At 32.5% G+C, this 18,340-nt stretch overlaps 2 protein-coding genes across 5 annotated transcripts; one reads left to right on the top strand and one right to left on the bottom strand.

Moving 5' to 3' along the window:
* Window positions 1-351: 351 nt before the first annotated feature.
* LOC106074602 (uncharacterized) lies at window positions 352-4,347 on the bottom strand. Of its 3 annotated transcripts, none has more exons than XM_056014813.1 (3): window positions 4,231-4,347; window positions 735-870; window positions 352-628 (listed from the first exon to the last, which is right to left on the bottom strand). In XM_056014813.1, the coding sequence occupies exons 1-3, from the start codon at window positions 4,276-4,278 to the stop codon at window positions 396-398; spliced, it is 417 nt and encodes a 138-aa protein (XP_055870788.1). In that variant the 5' UTR covers window positions 4,279-4,347; the 3' UTR covers window positions 352-395. The 3 variants fall into 3 exon arrangements, with proteins under 3 accessions (XP_055870788.1, XP_055870901.1, XP_013090858.2); XM_056014926.1 differs by lacking the exon at window positions 4,231-4,347 and adding an exon at window positions 4,063-4,174; XM_013235404.2 differs by lacking the exon at window positions 4,231-4,347 and adding an exon at window positions 3,458-3,681.
* On the top strand, window positions 3,911-18,323 carry LOC106074604 (uncharacterized). Of its 2 annotated transcripts, none has more exons than XM_056014709.1 (7): window positions 3,911-4,332; window positions 7,683-9,139; window positions 10,387-10,556; window positions 12,069-12,216; window positions 12,717-12,920; window positions 14,570-14,727; window positions 15,547-18,323. In XM_056014709.1, exons 2-7 carry the CDS (start codon window positions 7,717-7,719, stop codon window positions 15,694-15,696), a joined length of 2,253 nt encoding a protein of 750 aa, XP_055870684.1. In that variant the 5' UTR covers window positions 3,911-4,332; window positions 7,683-7,716; the 3' UTR covers window positions 15,697-18,323. The 2 variants fall into 2 exon arrangements, with proteins under 2 accessions (XP_055870684.1, XP_013090860.2); XM_013235406.2 differs by lacking the exon at window positions 3,911-4,332 and adding an exon at window positions 6,399-6,833.
* Window positions 18,324-18,340: the final 17 nt, after the last annotated feature.

Below are 18,340 nucleotides of genomic sequence, written 5' to 3'. Positions count from 1 at the left end.
CACTTTCTGAATTGTCAAGGATCACAGGTGCTTGTGCAGCACCAAACCTGTTTGTAATGTCTACTTGCATCTTATCTGTGGTACAAAACAAAAAGGATACTTCAAGGGGTTCATGCACTCCTAGAAAGCAGCCTTTAGGCTAGATAGTTGAGCATAATTGTCTACATTGTGATTTCTAATGGTAGCATTAAAAGAAATCGACATGAAATTAATATAAATTGAAACCTGTTTATGACTTCCATGAGCAAACAAAACATTAATGAAACCCACAATTATGTTACAAAAATAATAACTAAATATATTGAAAATCACAATGTTAATAGTAAATCTACAATTGAAAGATTTGTCAACTGCATTTTTTAAAAGGTGTATTAAACAGATTGTTAACATTTTTATTATTCTGTGAGAGCTGCAGTTGATTCAGGAACAGCATTGCAGAATTCTTCCTCTGCATCATCATCCAATGATTGAACAGGAGCAATGACACTCTTTTCTTCATTGAAAGCTACTGCTTCATCTGTAACAGCTTTAGCACACATTTCACAGCTCTTTTCCACTCTTTCCAAAGATAGCATTAGGTCCGGACTGAACTGTATTGCTAGAGCCACTTCTAATAAATAACTGCGGACTGGTGTAGAGCATAAGGAAAAAATAAATGTCTCAATTATTTTTATTTTGGTTCCCAAATTATTGAAACAGATGTGTGCAATAAAATCTAGAGCTTCAAACATTACCTGTCAGTTTTAGAAAATGTTCTTCTAGCTCCTTTAAGTCTCTCTCCATTTTATCTACTGCTTCCATGGCGGAACGATAATCACTATTGTTCATATCATGAGTAAGTTGATCATGGTTGTCCATTTTCTTAAATAACTGCAATAGTAGTATATTTTTGTAGAAATGTACATTTTAACTAATATTATTATAGAGACCAGACACAGATTATTCTTTATTGTACCAAATAAATATAGGCTGGACAGTTTTGTATTACATGATGCTAAATTATAAATCTGCCAGATCAAGTACCATTGTAATGACCCACTAGAGGTGGTGCTATTATGAAATCAGGAAGAAAACACAAGAGGCATTATGATCATAAAGTCACTGGCAAGTGACAAAAACTGCAACATTCTAACATTCTAGAAATGTCTATGACAGTATGACAAAGATTAAATGTGAAAATATTTTGAAAAATTTACAAAATGTCTAAATATAGCTTTATGCTGTATTAATTTTTAGGATTGCTGCATTTCGTGTACCTATTTTATGTGCTTGAACGGTTATACTAATTATAGTCTTTCCTCAGTATATTTCTTATAATTTATATGTATATATATATATAGGCATCTCTCAATCTCTGTATTATAATGACACCTTCCTGATTGAAATTATAAGGACCTTGTTAGATTTCTTTTAATTATCCTTTTATGCTCTGTCTAATATCGTAGGCTATATTACTTAGTATATAAAATAAGATCTAGATCTAAATCTAGTAATACTAGATCTAGTACTAGTAGGTCAATGACTCCTGCTAGAGTGCTACCTTCCCTTTCTTTTTTTTTTAGGTTTTCTTGGAATGCAATAATTAAATTTATGCCAGTTCAAGATCTAGATCATGGGCGTAGCCAGGGGGGGGTTCTTGGGGTTCAAACCCCCCCCGAAATGAATTCCCCCCCCCCCCCCCGGGGACGGAATTAAATGACTGATTTTTGCTTTCATTTTGTTTATTTTAAGTGAGATTTTAATACTAAATCATCACTTACCACAGCACAGCCGAGGCAGTTTTGAGTTCAAAACCCTCTACCAGGGGGTTTTGAGTTTAAATCCCCCTACCAGGGGGTTTTGAGATTTTAAAAACCCCTATCAGGGGGTTTTGAGATACAAATCCCTCTACCAGGGCCTTTGAGTTTAAAACCCCCTACAGGGGGTTTTGAATTTTAACCCCCCTACCAGGGGTTTTTGCAGTTAAATCCCCCTCTTCTATAAAACAAAACAAAAAAAAAATGCAAACAACAATCCCCAAATTCCAACAGCAAAGTTGAGGAAGATTTTGATTTTAAAACCCCATCCAAAATTTACGATAAACCCCATCTTCAATATAAAAAAGCAAATTACACACTCAAAATTCTATGAGCGTAGCCAAAATGGGTTTTGAGTTAAACCCCCCCCCCCTTTTCCAGTTGGGGTTTGAAGCTAAAAAGTACCTCTTCAATATAAAAAAAAAAGCAAATTACACACTATAAAATCTATGAGCGTAGCCAAAGGGGTTTTGAATTTAAATCCCCCTCCTCCAGGTGGCTTTTTTTTTAAAGTTGAAAACCCCTCCAGATGGTTTTGAGTTTAAAATTCCCCTACAGAGCGTTTAGAGTTGAAAACCTCTCTCTTCAATATTATTTTAAAGCAAACTACAGTCACCAAATTCTATGATCGTAGCTAAATGGGGTTTTGAATTAAAAACAAAACAAAACAACAAAAAAAAAAAACAGAGATTTTTTAGTTTAAAACCCCTCAACAGATGATTTGATGAAAAAACTTTCCTTTTCGATATAAAATCTAAAGCGAAATACAGGCATGTAATTCCAAGAGCGTAGTCAAGAAAGTTTACAAATTTCTACCAGTGGCTTGGGCTCCATTAATTAAGTGTGAATAGTCTTCTGCCGAAATTGAAAATCATGGTTAATGGCTAGATGGCTAAGACAGATTTTAGGAGTCAGTCATAGAGATCGGGTCTAAAGCAAAGAAATCATATGCCGAACTGGGAGTCGAATCCTTAGTAAGGTTGTGACAGAGCGTCGCATGAGGTTTTGCGGGACATGTTATCCGACAAAATGAATTACGCAAAATAAGAGTTGCGGAAACAGCTTGCCGGAAAATGCGCCGAACGGCGCGAGAGGGTCTAAGTCAGTAAGAATAGCACATTAGGTTTTTGAAATAAAACTTTTTAATAGCAAGATAATGCACTGTAGATACCTCAGAATATGCATTTTGTTGGCTTTCAATACCAGAAATAGTGCTCGGCGGCGGGGCTTCGCCCCGCGCTGGGGGAGCGCTGCGAACTCCCCCAGACCCCCTTGCATTTTGTTGGCTTTCAATACCAGTAATAGTGTTCGGCGGCGGGGCTTCGCTGCGAACTCCCCCAGACCCCCTTGCTATCAAGGGCGGGGAGGCTACAATAAACGTCTTCCGAAAGGGTCAGAATGTAATAAAGATTAATTATGTACACACACACACACACACACATATATATATATATATATATATATATATATATATATAAGAAATTTTTCCGCGGGGGGGGGGGAGGTGGGGGATGGGAATCCCCCCCCCCCAAAACCCTCCCCGAAAAATAATCCTGGCTACGCCCATGATCTAGATAGATCTTTAAATGATCTTGCTTACATCCTTTCCTTTAAAAAAAAAAAAAAAGAACATAATTTAATCATAATATAATCATATTAACCTAATATTTTGATACAGATTAAGATATCAACAGTTTGGAAATTTCAAAGTAGAAATTCTAGATCTAGTCATAGAGATCTAGATGTATGTATAGATCTAGTCTAGATGATACTATTGATAGATCATCAACTTGAATCTTCTAGATCTTAATCGTCTTGTCTTCTATTTCGATTGTCACTCTTCCAAAAGTGTTAATGAAATTCATAATAATGTGCAATGACGTCATAATACGTTATAATAATAGAGTCTATATGCAAAAGTTTATTGTGTTAAGTTTATTATCAATTGATCTAGATATATATCGTTAGGCTTAACTCTAGCTAGACTACAATGCACATAACTAGTAAAGTAGTATATCTATAAAGTAGATGTAAATTTATAAATAAAAAAATCAAATAGATCTAGTTAGCTAGATGTAGATCTATGACTATACAAGAACTAGATATAAGAATCTACTCTAGGGGGACTAGTATACTAAATGACAAGTTTGAAGACAATAAGTCTGTTTGAAAAAAAAAATCAATAGATTCTAAAATTTAGATTTAGACTAAATCTAGATCTATTGGAAAGAGGAACATTAAAACTAAAACATAGGCTAGACGTTACTTCAAAAAGAAGTCTTTTTTAGATCTAGAGTCTACTAGTCTAGCTCTGTTGTGTGTCTAGATCTAGATTAAGAGATACTAAAACGTCTAATTTTAAAAAAATCGTAAATGAAGAATTAGATTTATTATTTTTATGTAAATCTAGATCTTAATAGTCTTTATATCTTACTTCACATAAGTTTAACTCGTAAGAATATCTATATAAATTGTTTGGCATTTTATGTTTATAACCGGAAAGCTATCTGGCCAAATTGCTAGGTTGAAAAAAAAAGTATGTGTATGTCTGTTTTGAACTCGATCTCGAATCTAGATTAGATCTAGATCTATCTAGACATAATCTAGATCTATAATAGCCTTATCTAGATTCTATATAGATCTATTAGACTTAATTAGACTTTAAATCCATTCTGTTGAAATCTAGATTTTACATCATATCTAGTAGAATACTACTCTCTATAGTCTATAACAGTATAGTATACTAGAGAGTCTAGTAAGTCTAGATCTAGTCTAGTAGATTTCTAAAATTGAAAAATTGTATTGATTGAACTTAGAGTCTAATTCAATAAAATAAGTTGAAGACAGTAATTATTATTAATAATTAATATTAGGACAATAGCCTCACTGGCCTCACTAGACAGTGTTACAGTACAGTTAAACTTTTAATTAATTTTAATAACTTTTTATTAGTCTAAGTCGACTAAGTAGATCTAGATCTAAGTAAATTTACTTTATAACAGTTTAGTTAAAACTAGTGTAGACTTAATTTTAATCAAGACTAATTTAAGTAATTGTCACTAGATAGTCTAATTTAATGTCATGATTATCTGGATCATTCAATTCATTCATGGATCTAGACTACAAAGTATTATTGACTAGTTCTAGAATCTAGATCTATATAATTATAATAATATGATATATAAATAAAAGAGATGTAAACATCTAATGTACTCTAAATGGGATCATCATGCCCTAGATTAGATTAGGCCTTCTAGATATAGAGACTATTAGTTATTTAGAGTCTAGTCTAGTACTAAGTCTAGAGTTAGAGTAGTCAGTAGATCTTTTCTACATGAAAGTCAGTAGATCTTTTCTACATGAATCTACTGCTATATCTAGATTCTAGACCTAGAATAATAGCCTAGATCTATTCTACTACTTCTAGAGCAGCAGGGTAGCTATAGACTACTATAATAATAATAAGGCTTGTCTTCAAATCTTAAGATTAATGAGGAATTCAGTATTTCCCCTGGCTAGGGATTTGGGGTCTTGACCTTTATAGGGGCCTATGCATGTTGACATTCAAAATCATGATTTGAGATAATGTACTGAATAACTAAATATAATATATAAATTCCAATTGGTAGAGTAGATCTATAATATAGCTATAAAATTAACAAAATAATAATCATTAAGACTCTTTTAATGGGTAATACTGTTGTTTATTGGCAAGATAATGCACAAGTGACCAATCTCAATTCATGTTGCCTCACTCTGTACTTTCTGTGCAGCTAATAGGCATCTATAACATCATTTAGATCAATGCTGTCTAATATATTTTACTCCACTTGAATGACAGTGACTTAATATTTGATAAATTTGTTTAATAAAATAAATTTAGGACATTCATTTAGGGGCCCGGGGTAATGTTCAAATTGGGACCCCCCTTTCCCACATTTATTCTAGATCTTGAGCAGGTCTAAATTACAGTTCCTTCAAAAGAGATGTCTCTATGTCTATGTCTTACTCATATTCAGGGAACTCATGATTCTACACTCTAATAATAATAATGGTACTTAGTCTAGGGAATTTAGATAAGGAACACTCGCATGAATTTGCCCTAGACCCAGACTATTTATATAGTAATAATCTTCTTTTTTGAAGTAACGTCTGTATTTCATTAGAAGTGATTCAAGATGACGAATCGAGATCTATCTCGATCAATGAATTTATCAATTATTGTTATTTTAGTCTTTGATAGTTTATTTTCTTCTTCCAAAGTAATTTTTAGCTTTTGGAAGTGGTCGCAATAATTTTTTCATCGGCTCCTCCATCATTTGTGATTTACATTAGATTTTTACCAAATTATTAAATTTTTACTACCTTTACTATTTTAACTGTGAATAGACCTTGATTTTAATGATTTAACTGTATAGAATTTAGCCCTTGTTATGTCGAGAGAGAGTAGTCCTTAAGGGAAACGACATGGCCTAAATTGTGCCGATGTGCCTAAAATCAGAATCAAATCAAATCATTTGTGATTAATGTTAGGTGTTTCCATGCTGTGTATTATTCAGATAAGTCAAACAGGGGTAATGAAATCCAATAACATAGGCAAAAGACCAACAATATAGCCTAATTTAGTCGGTGCTGATACTAAATGTCGACCAAGAAGTTTAATAATATTCTGTTCTTGTTTTTACTAGTCACGTCATTGTCTTGATGTAAAAAATTCCCCTATTTATGAAACAAATATAACTTAATTTCTAATCGTGCCATAACATTAATTTTAGATTTTACTAAGATTTAGCACATTTTTGTTCTTAGTCAAACACAACAAATATACCAAAGGAATTTTATGTTGCATTTATTTCAAGTCAGCAGCAAAAAAAAACCAGCAAAGCATTTTATGTTGTTTAACTTACATGTCAAGTGTTTAGGACATACAGCCCCTGTCCTGAAAACTAATACAAGGTCAGGATCTGACAGGACTCAAATCAGATGGTGACAATTGTGTCCTGACCTACTCTACCTTATGACTTAAACCCTGCCAGAGTGAGTGAAAGAAATTAGATTAGTTGAGATACAAATAAAATGCATTTGATCATTTCACATTGTTGATACATTATAATCCCTTAACAAAAATAAGCACACAATTACTATAAAAAGTGTTAGACTATTTTTTTTTAATAGAGGAGCTAGTCGATCTTGTAGTGCCCTAGCTCAATTGGACACGCTAAAGATGCTCTTAGTTTCCCAAAATCTTATTTTTTTTTTACAGTAAAATTATTATTATCTACTATAATGAAATTGAAATTTAATATGGGAGAACATTACCACTCCATAAAGCTTCAGCTGCATTCATTTTTATTATTCAACATAAACATGAACTGGTTTTGAATATTTGGAAATAACAACTTTCAGTTCACTTTAATGACCACTTACATTACTGAGAGCTACGCTGATCGTGTTTTGTTTGGTCATGATCATCTGTGCCGTTCACTAAAATTGTTTTTTGCATCTAAAAAAAAATCCTTCCCACCCACCCCACCCCCACAACCACACTCTCCCCCCTGTCATTCTCACACACAGAACGCAGCAATTATCCCACTGTCATTTTGCTAAGTCTTTTTCTAGGAAGTAACCATCTTCATTTCAGATGGATTTTCAGGAGACAGTATAATAATGATTTAAATAAATATTCAAGAAGTTGAAAAAAGGAAGCTTAACCCTTAAAGTGCTGATCTGTTTTACAATGAGCGCATACAAAATGGAATTACAATTCTGATGTTTAGAGGCTAACCTACCACACGCGTTTTAAGGGTTAAGACAGTCATTCAAATATTTCTTTTCCTTTTTGTATTTATGGATAAGTGGAGTTTATAATTGCCTTTTCTTTTTCAGACTTTGTATTTAACTTAGATTTAGACTATTAACAATGGATCAACAAATCTATGAGCTATGGCAAAAAGTCAGCTCTCTCACTACGGAAGTTTCAAAGTATGCAGATATGACTGACAATATTAACACACTCAATGAAAATGGAGACAAAGTGAAAGAAAAAGCCAAGTCCATCATCAAATATATGCATAACCATTTAGATGCATTTTACATGCAACTGGAGAGGACAGTGAAAAATATTGTTGGCCAGAAAAAAGACTTGCTAGAATATCATGCTTTTGAGATTGAACAATACGAGACCCAGGTCAAGTCTTTAAGTAAAACAGCTGAATGCTATTTAAAAGGGACTAATGTATACATTTCACAATATGGGCCCAAGTTAAAAGCAGAACTGGAATGCTGCATTGAACAGGCCAAGGAATTCAATGCCATAGATTATGATACATTTATTTCATTAGAGCTAGAAGATAACTTAAAAGAAATGTTCAAAGTGTTGTTTTGCAATATAGTTAGCATCAACAAGTATAACAAAGATGAAAAGCAAGTGTTGGAGTCCTTCTATCTTGACAGCTCCATTCATTTAAAAGATGTGGCTCCTGTTAAAGTAGAAGTACCTTCGCCTGACAGGTCCAGTAATATCTCTGCTGCTGATTTAAACAGTAATGTGATTGCCAAACCCCTGAACAGGAATTATAATTACAGTAGCATAAAAACTGAAACAATGCCATTAAAAGAAAACAATAATTTGTTAGTTGACACTGCTTCATCATTACCTGTTAGTACACATGCCGCTGCGCCAAGTGAAGGAAAAAAGAACTTAAATAAAACTAGCCCTTCGTCAACTCGTTCAAACATTCAATATTGTAAAGATTTAGAGGTTGAAGATCCACCAAAGCTAGTTGTATTTACCCCATCTCATTTTTTTAGTAAAGAAACGCTTTCAAACTTCTCCACTTCAAAACCAAGTCAAACTGGGGCTAGTGCAAAGTCGTGCCCTGTTAATGATATCACACAAAGCATCTCTGCTTGCAAGATATCAGCGAACTCATTTGTAAACCAATCCTCTGCTGCTCCTCAAGCCTTACCTTCAGAATCTCATCAAATAAAACCATCTATTGGCCAAAGCAATTCAAAGTTGCAAGTCTTACCTTCAGAATCTCATCAAATAAAATCATCTATTGGCCAAAGCAATTCAAAGTTGCAAGTCTTACCTTCAGAATCTCATCATCAAATAAAACCATCTATTGGCCAAAGCAATTCAAAGTTGCAAGTCTTACCTTCAGAATCTCATCAAATTAAACCATCTATTGGCCAAAGCAATTCAAAGTTTGTGAGAAAAATAGTGGGCCAAGTGAAAGAAGAGACAAAACTATTAGATTCATATTGCTGTAATGGAGAGCCCATATCTATGGATTTTGACATCACTAGTTGCATGAATACATCAGTTAGTAGTGCTAGTGGTAAGAAAAAAACTTTCTTTTATATAAATGTTTTTAAAGCAAATTATATAGCTCGAGTTAAATTTTCCATTAATTGTAATTGTAAATGCTGAGGTTAACTCAGCTTTGACTGACATTACATTTAGAAGAACTAAAATCTTTGACTAGACTGGCTGGATTTTGAAAAACGTTTTACTTCTTTTTTTTTGTTGTTGTTAGCCATTCACATTCTTCTAAGTTTGATAATACAATCTTACAACTCTTTGAAACTAAAAGAATTTAAAATATTGTTCAAGAAAAAAAAAATACAATATTGAAAAAAATATTCATTTTATCCCAATTTGTCTAAATTATCCTTACTGTTGCTTTCTAGATATTTCATCATAGTTCATTTTCTACACATCATTCAGCTTCACATTTGTCAACTGAAATACTTTTTTGTTATCTCTTTCAGTGTGATTTATTTTGATCGAAAAAAACAGAGTTTTTCCGTAATGAACACACATTTTCAAGGGGGTTAGAGTTACTAAAACAACCTTAACTTTTTTTTATTATATTAAATAATCTAACATATTTGATTTTATTTTTAAGAAAATGAATGGGCTACAAAAGTATAAGAAATCAAATAAAATTATTCTAAAAAAAAAAATTTTCATTAACTTTAAACTGAGTACGGAAAAAGAAAATATTTTTGAAATAAATTTTAAAAAATTAAAAAAAATTGATATACTTAAAGAAAGATTTAACCTTTTTTAATTAAACATATAATCCATAAATATTGAAAAATCACAACTCTTTAACACATTTAATCACGTTAAATTTCATTTAAGATGAACAAATGCACTAAGAAATTGTATTATTTACATTTTTCGGGTCACAGGAAATAAACTAAAAAAGAGGAACCATTAATATAATGTTTTTTTTTAAACATGTTGGTACTGCATTGAATGTACTATTAAAACAAAGAACAATCACTCCCACATCCAGAAAATAGTGAAATAAATATTATAAACCAAGTTACTCGCAGAGAGTAACGCCGCACTGAAAAAAGTTAATCTCATTTACTTAGTACTTACATGTTTACATTTTCCTAGTTTTGAAACTGTAGATTGGCATATTAAAACTGTAGTGCCCTTATCTTAACAAAAAGTGTGAGTCTAATAGGTACAGATTTTATAGTTTTTAAATTGATTAGGACATTAGAAAACAAGATAATATGAATAAAGGTATTTTTTTTTTTTAGCTATCATTTCAATTTTTCTTCCCAGAAATCAAGGCTCAGCTAATAGACATAATTCAGGATGATAGTAATAAGTTATTTAACCATCCTACTGGCCTCACTGTCACCGTTGATGGGAAATTAATAGTGACAGACACTGGCAATAACCTAGTCAAGGTCTTAGATGACAGGAAATTAGTGTTGAGCTTAGGAGAAAATGTAAGTAACTCCAACATGTTATTTCACTTAATAATACAATTTTTGTAAAAATGGTTTAATGTAAAATTTTCATTTAGCTGGTCTGCCAGCCCAGTATATTTCCAGAGTATAATATGATCATACTTGTTTTTGTGATTGTTTCATTAATATGAAATTTGAAGTATAGATTTGATTATTCTTTAAAGCTAATTATTTTCAAAGTTGGGAAATAGTTGCTTATGTTTGTGTAACGTTGGAAGAATGTGTTCACATCATTGATTTAGTGCGTTGCTGTCTAATATCTTTTGTTGGTTCATGTGTCGTTCTAGCTTAATAATAGCCTTGTTTTAGGTTTCTCTGCAGTGTTACTTTAATGCTTATTACAAACGTGTTTATCTATGTACCAAATCCTATTGTTGGCCTCCTTCAGTAATAGAACAGCTATGGTTCATCTCAAACACTTTTTCATGTGACTGTGGAGCTCTATTTTGAAGACACACTCCCATCCTCAAATATCGCAGGTTAAGGTGGCTTTCGCTTTGGTGGTAGAGGAGCTGGCCATTTTTTGCATGGATGCTTTACTTCCAGAGCCGAGGCTCATGTTTTTTCACTGTCCATAGCGTTCTTGTTCACTGTCTCTCCATCTAGTGCGGTCGAGAGCTATATCTTCCCAATGGTCGGTATCGATGTTCACTGTTTTGAAATCCAATTTTATTACATCCATGTAATGGAGGTGGGGGGCGACCAGTTTTTCTTGAGCCAAACGTGAGTCACATATAGAGAATGACTTTCAGTATGTGATTGTCCTCTAATTTCTATATAGAAAAACTATCAGGATGTCTGACAAAACTTGATGTAAATGTGTTTCAGTATTGATGTTAGACATGCTGTCTGACCTTAGTGGCATGTAGGGAGGAACATTCATTACAGACTGACTGTTTGTATTGATGGAGTTGTTGATAACATGGTGTGTGTTAGACTGTCTGGTTATTGGTATTAATGTGTTTGGAACATCTGGTGAAATAGTTACTATTTGTTTATGTTTGTGTAATGTCATGAGAATGTGTTCATTACATTGATTTAGTGTGCTACTGTCCAAGTCTCTTTTTGTCAGTTCATGTGTCGTTCTAGTTTAATAAAGCCTTCAGTGTTTCTTTATTTCTTATTACAATTTAAGATCAATATAAAGGTTTGTAGTTAATTAATAAGGTTAGTTGCTATTTGTTGCTGTTACAATGAGTTTGAATTTCTTCGTTGAGTCCTTGAGTGGCCAGTGAGTGAACAAAAGTCGATGTCATGAAGACATTATTTGTTACGAAAGTCAATTTAAATAGATATTTCCTTGAACATGTTAACAAACGTTGTGGCATCACACTAAAGGTAATCTTGATTAATATGAAACTGTAGACAATTTTAATCTGCTGTACTAATGATTGTTTAGACAGATATTGCATCAAATCATTGAAGAGAGTAAATGACTTAAAAGACAGCAATTTATTTCTCACTAATCAACATGATTAATATATTTTGTAGGATGGTATTGATTTTCATCGACCTTCAGCAGTAGTGTCTGACACATTAGGAAATATCTATGTGAAAGATGATCGTTGTATTCGAATGTTTAACTGCAGGGGAACTCATCTCAGGACTGCTGGGAAAGGGGACCTTTACTTCCCATATGGTAAATAAATAGTTTTTAAATTTTGTCACATTAAAATAAGTTGTTATCGATAGAAAACTTTTAATCTACAATATAAATGCATTATTCATTTTACATTAGTTAAAATCAACTATTGATCTCAAAGAACTTGAGTTTGTTTACATTTTTTCCTCTCCCTTACCACAACCTTTTTTGCAATCAACAACGGAAAAACTAATTCTGTTAAAGAAATGTCTTCAGTACGATGAGGATTTCAGGGCAGAATTGGTTTTAGATTCTGTAATATTTGTTCCACTATATATATACTTTTTTCTCTTTGTGCTTATTTTATTGTGTATATAATATTCTTTCATAGTTTATTCTAAATAGATAAATACTATTATAAGGTAAAATATTTGGAACTATTCATTTCTCTTCATTTCGTGCTATGTATTACTACTTTTAAATGACAAGTTAAAAACATTGGGCTAAAGACTTCAGTTTGTTGTTTTGTAGTTGACTAAAATGGTTCTTGTTTCCAGGTTTATCTTTGACCAAAAATGAAGAGGATAATGTCCTTGTTTTGGTGGATGTGTCCAAGAGAACTCCATCAGTCTACCACTACAGTATCAATAAAGATAGACTAATGTCTTACAGATACATGCCCCTGGTTCAGTTTGCTTTACCAACAAGTAAAGTCCGTTTTCTGGCCACTTACAAGAACCTTTTGCTGGCCAGCGATTTGGGTAAAGCGTCACTTTTTTTCTGCTTAGTTGAAACATATATTCTTACTAACAGGAATTTTTCTAAGAGTTATATAGGTTGTATGGTTGTGAATTTCAGTTGGCTGCATCTGGCAGTGAGAGAAGGCTAACTTAAAGATTATGTGCACAGAAAATAGTTTCAATAGAATTTTGAAATATAAAAAAAGTAATCTTTTCAAGTTATTATTATTATTTTTGTTTAATGTTTGTATTATAGCAGCTGTTCTCAACCTCTTAGGCTCGGCGACCCATTTTTACAATCCCCCACTCTGCCGCGACCCCCTCCACACAAACACATATAGCAATAGAAGTGTAGACACAAACAATCCATATTTTCAATGGTCTAAGGCAACCCCTGGCAAATCGTCAATCGACACCCCAAAGGGGTCGCGACTCACAGGTTGAGAACCCCTGTATTCTAGGTTGTCCCCTTTATGTTCTGGGTTTGGGTTTGTACTGGACACTCATTTGTCCCTCAAGTCTCCATTAAGCTTAGATGCAGTATTTTTAAAATTATGTGTGTGTGTGTAAGAACCAGATGTTTATTGTTCACTGTCTACTAATAAATGACAATTCATTCCTGATAAATGGTTTACCAGACAGACAACTGGTTAACAGTCAGAAGTTGGCTTACCAAAAAAAACAGTTTCCAGGGCAAAATTATTCAATTATTATTGTTCGGGTCCCTTATTAAAGTTAATTGTGATAATAGCAGATATAGCTGAAATCCTTCTGTGTGAAATAGTATATACTTATCAGACCGCTGGCGGACAACGGCTTTGTCTGAATGAGATGCGGAAAAATGCTTTGTCTGAATGAGATGCGGAAAAATTTGCAGGTCGCAACTGTGTTTATATAGTCTTGTGAAACAATGCACTCATCCTTAATCTTTGGAATCAAAGACATTGTCATTAATTAGTGTGTCACACAATGGCATAGGTCTGGGCACTAGAAGAAAAAACTTATAGCAAGTAATACAATAAAATAGATGATATGAAACTTAAAATAAAATTTCTTTCATGCTTGACTTGTAAATTTCAGATGTTCTTTCAAAAATGAAAAACAATAATTAAAAAAACTTGTTTTTAAAAATAAACATGCTTCAATTCAAGAAAATTATTTTCCGCATTATATTACTTCATAGAATCTTATTTATATTTTTTAATAAGCTTTGGGCCTACCTAATTATTGAAAACTGCTTCATTTGGACCTTGCAATTGAAAAAAAAAGAATAATTACTAGTTCGAATCAGCAGTTTATTAGAGGTCTTCATTTGTATGCTTAGAGTTTATCAGATATATTACCTTATAAAACAGACATTCCTTCATTAAACATGATTACTGATTGATTTGATTTTATCTGTATCAGCTATATTTAATAAAGAGTTGACAGTGATATATTTTGTGTATTTATGTGTCAGTGTTTGTTACAGTGTGATACTAAGATTTTTCTCTTTAGAGATTATATTTGTTGTTGACTAGTGAGTTAGTATCTCACTAGGACCAAAAGCAGCTTTGGTATGCAATTTCCTTCTGAGGTCATGTTTATATTTTGCTAAATTGACATTATGAATGTAACTGAATTTGGAAAAGTCTGTGATTAAATAATTATACCTTCATGTATTGTCTTAGGTTCCAGTTGCATGTTTTTGTCCTCTATAACTGGAGAAAGTATTCGCAACTTTGGTAGTTTTGGCAGCCATGCTGGTAATTTCAAAGAGCCTTCAGGAGTAACAGTTGATTGTGCAGGCAATTGGATTGTTGGAGACAGTAAAAATAACCGACTTCAGGTAATGGAGATGACCTAGTTAAGATGCTAAGTATGAAGTGGTAAATGAAATTAATAAAAAAAATTTTTTTATATAAGTGGTGCTATCGGGTAAATTTAGAATTTCTTATGTATATATTTAGTACTATTTTCCTAACTTTATCTGTTACTTGTTATGGTGAATAAGTTGGAATTGATATTTTATGTCTCCAAAGTTGACAAGAGAGTGTGATGGCTTTAAAGTTTATATGTTCTTTATTTTTGCTTTGCCTTTTTCTTTTTTTTTTTTTTGCAATAGAAAAATATCTCACCTGAAGGATAATAAACCTCTGCTGTTCTTTCTACCATATTACTTTCTCAACCCCACCCCTAACACACTCTGGCATTTAAATTGTTTCGTTAGTTCTAGATCTAGTTTCTAGATAGATCCAGCTGTTTTAGATAGCCTCTCTTTATACACGAGCTACTTTGCCCTGTCAGTGGCAGCTTTAAAAATATCTTTGCTTTGCTTGTTCCTACAACCTTATAGATAACAAATATTCCCCGAACCCAATGTCTACATAATATATACACTAACAATGGTTTGTCTTTGAGTTGGGAGAGTTAACTGATGTGAGACTGTTCCAAAGTGTCATCAAACCTGAACAACTGTTTCTTTGATATTCCAAGGACTTGTAAAAGAAAAACTGGCAAACATTCTTTTCTTATCATCCCTAAGTAGATGAGTAATTAAGGGCTCTATGATATCTAATATACTTGTTTTAGGTATATAGTGTAATAATGATGATGTTTTGTGTTGTGTATAAGACAAAACAAAACAATGGTTTGTTTTTATGTCTAGGTATTCAACAAAGATGGTGATTTTCTTGGACATATCAAGCTGTCATACTCAATCCGTCGACCATCTGGGATTCATTTGACCAATGATGGTCATCTGTACATCATTAACTATCTGGACAGTGAGATTTTAAAGTTTAAACTTTACAAATAAAACATTTTTTTTTCCTTGAAAAAGTAGTTGCTGGTTTGGATCAGATGTTAGGGTTAAGCATAGAAATGTTCACCAGCCTTTTGTTTGACTTTGTTTCAACACAACTTTATACAATCAGTGGAAAACAATGTATCATGCATTTGTACAAATATTTTCTTCTTTTTCAATTACTAGTCATGTACTAGTCTTGAACCCTTTGTGCAAATATTTTCTTGTTTCAATTACTAGTCTAGTGTTTCTTAAATGTCACTCATCATTTTTTATGAGGGCCTGTTGGAAAAAGTAGACTTATTTCTACTGTATATTAAGATATATCAACAACATTCTTGTGAATAAGTTTCATAAAAAACAATGTAGTAACTTGATTAGAAAATGATTTTTCGCTACTCACTTTGCCTGGAAAAATTGTATAAATATTTTTTTTTCCCATTTGAAATGTTTTTACGTAATATTTTAGAGATATAATGATGTTCGGTTTGGATAATTGACTCAAATTTGAATTATTTTGAGGATGTAACATTTGGATGTGTGTTTTTGAATCCATTTGACTCCTTGCTTATTTTATTTTCTATTTACAAGAGTAAAAACATCTGTTGACAAAGGTAAGTTGCTGTCAAACTGACAGTGACATATGTTTTAAGACATCTAAACATAGTGACTTCATTGTTTTAAATTTCAATGTTTGCTTCATGGATTGAAGCTTTAAAGGTTCTCTATGAAACTGGACTCAGCCTTTAGAAAAGACAAGCTTCTTGTATCCATACATTGTAAGTTTTATTCACAACTGATGGAAATAATTTTGTCATGGCAATGCTCAGTTAGCATGTTGTGGAACATGAAAAGAGTGTATACAATTATGTTTGTTTAAGTTTATATCATCCTTTGAAATGTAAATTCCTTTTTTCTTTTTTTAGAGCCGATGAATGATGAATAGTTAGGAATTAGCAATGTGATAAATAGTAGTTCAGAAAAATTTCACTCTTACATAAAAATGTTTTCTCTAAGCACAGTTAGAAGTACTTCTATATAAAGTGTTGAGAGTAATCTCAATTTTTAAAGTGGAGGTTATTCTTTTTCAAAGTGACTAGTTGAATTTAAATTATTAGCTTTACTGGCACTCAGAATTATTGTATACAATTGTAATACTTTAAAGATATATATGTATTTATAGGAGTGGACATACGTATGTTTCAAAAATTACATTCAATCAATTAGACATAGGTTTAATTTTGATACTTAGGAAAGCATAGAATAAAAAACAAACCGGAAATTGTCCTTTAATTGCAAAATTATTTATAACAATCTTTATCTACCATAAGGTGTCTGTATATAAACAGCAAGTATTATCTGAGATTGATATGCTATATTAGCCTTAGCCTTTGTTTGCTTCTTAGTCTTAGCCTTAAGTAGTACATTACCAGTTATTCTCCTTGTCTCTTTAGACGTTTCTCCTCATGTCCTGCATATGTACAGAATTTCAATTTGTATCTTGACTTTTGAAGTAAGAACTTTTTCTTTTTGGGCTGGGTCTAACAGTTCACACATTAACTATTACTACAAAAAGCAATGACAATTTTAATTGGAGATGGTTTTTCTATGCATGGTACAGTTTAATACTGTCTGGTGCTGTGATTTTGATCAACAATTATTATTTTAAAGGTTTTATGTTGCTATATCATTTTAAGATTACCTTTAGCCTTTTGCTTTTATCACTTGTAACGTTTTCTTTTTGTTCTTCCATCGCCAGTTACTTTATTGGTTTAAATGCTTTCCATTACGCCAGTTCTAACACTTTGAATTCTTGTTTCTTATTGGTGTGGATGTTGTTGACATTATTTCCAGATGTTGTTCTTTTTTTAATTATGTTCATCTTCCTTGGCTTTGTATTTATTGTGCTCCGCCGTTCTTTGCAACATTCGCCTTCTCTCTGAGCTTGCACACACACAGAGTAATGTTTTCATTTGTTTTAGAAGTTTCTGACATTCCTTCTGAAATGATTATGTCCTGCAGAGGATGGAAGCGGGCTGGGCTCGAATTTTAGAGAACCATCCTGATGACAGGGCTTAGCACAGGGCAAGGCAACCATACAATTCTATATCTATTGAAGCGCGAGGTTGTACTGACTAGATTTACTAAGTTTTTTTTAATATGTAAGTTGTTGGTTTTTTTTTGTTTTTTTTTTAAGGCAGGTACCAGCATTATATTGTAATAAACAAAAATTGAGTCACTGTTCTGAAAATATTTTATTTGTTATGCTTTTTTTTATAGACTAAGATAGAAAGCATTTTTGAAATACACTGTTAATTAGGTTTGAAGATTGCCCTAGCATTTAGAACAGGAGGTTTGGTTACAATTCTAGTTGGGTTTTTAATAGTTTCTTTATTGGTTTTGTTTGTGTTGCTGTTTATTCTAAGTTGAATTGTTACTTTAGGAGAAGCTGCCTGTGTTGGGTCTTCCTAACTTGTTCACTCTTCCTTTAGTGTTAACTAGAGCTTGTTAAGTCAGCAAGCTGAGATATTTGTATTGGCCTAACAAGCACATGATGTTCTGTACCACACAGCTGTAGGTGTACATTGGTTTACTGACAATGAATTACTTATTGTTTGAATAAAATAATTTCCAATACAGTTAATGATTTGCTTGA

Source organism: Biomphalaria glabrata, chromosome 1, assembly GCF_947242115.1.
Source record: "Biomphalaria glabrata chromosome 1, xgBioGlab47.1, whole genome shotgun sequence".
Lineage (NCBI taxonomy): Eukaryota > Metazoa > Mollusca > Gastropoda > Planorbidae > Biomphalaria > Biomphalaria glabrata.
This window is presented reverse-complemented; position numbering and strand designations above follow the sequence as displayed.

Bases quoted from the DNA above. Each gene is read 5' to 3' on its own strand.
- LOC106074602 (XM_056014813.1), bottom strand. From the start codon at position 4,278: ATGCCAAACAATTTATATAGATATTCTTACGAGTTAAACTTATGTGAA. The intron at 871-4,230 runs GTAAGATATAAA...CTACTATTGCAG, and splicing joins ACGAGTTAAACTTATGTGAA to TTATTTAAGAAAATGGACAA. The intron at 629-734 runs GTAATGTTTGAA...GCTCTACACCAG, and splicing joins ACATTTTCTAAAACTGACAG to TCCGCAGTTATTTATTAGAA.
- LOC106074604 (XM_056014709.1), top strand. From the start codon at position 7,717: ATGGATCAACAAATCTATGAGCTATGGCAAAAAGTCAGCTCTCTCACT. The intron at 9,140-10,386 runs GTAAGAAAAAAA...TTTTCTTCCCAG, and splicing joins ATCAGTTAGTAGTGCTAGTG to AAATCAAGGCTCAGCTAATA. The intron at 12,921-14,569 runs GTAAAGCGTCAC...GTATTGTCTTAG, and splicing joins TTTGCTGGCCAGCGATTTGG to GTTCCAGTTGCATGTTTTTG.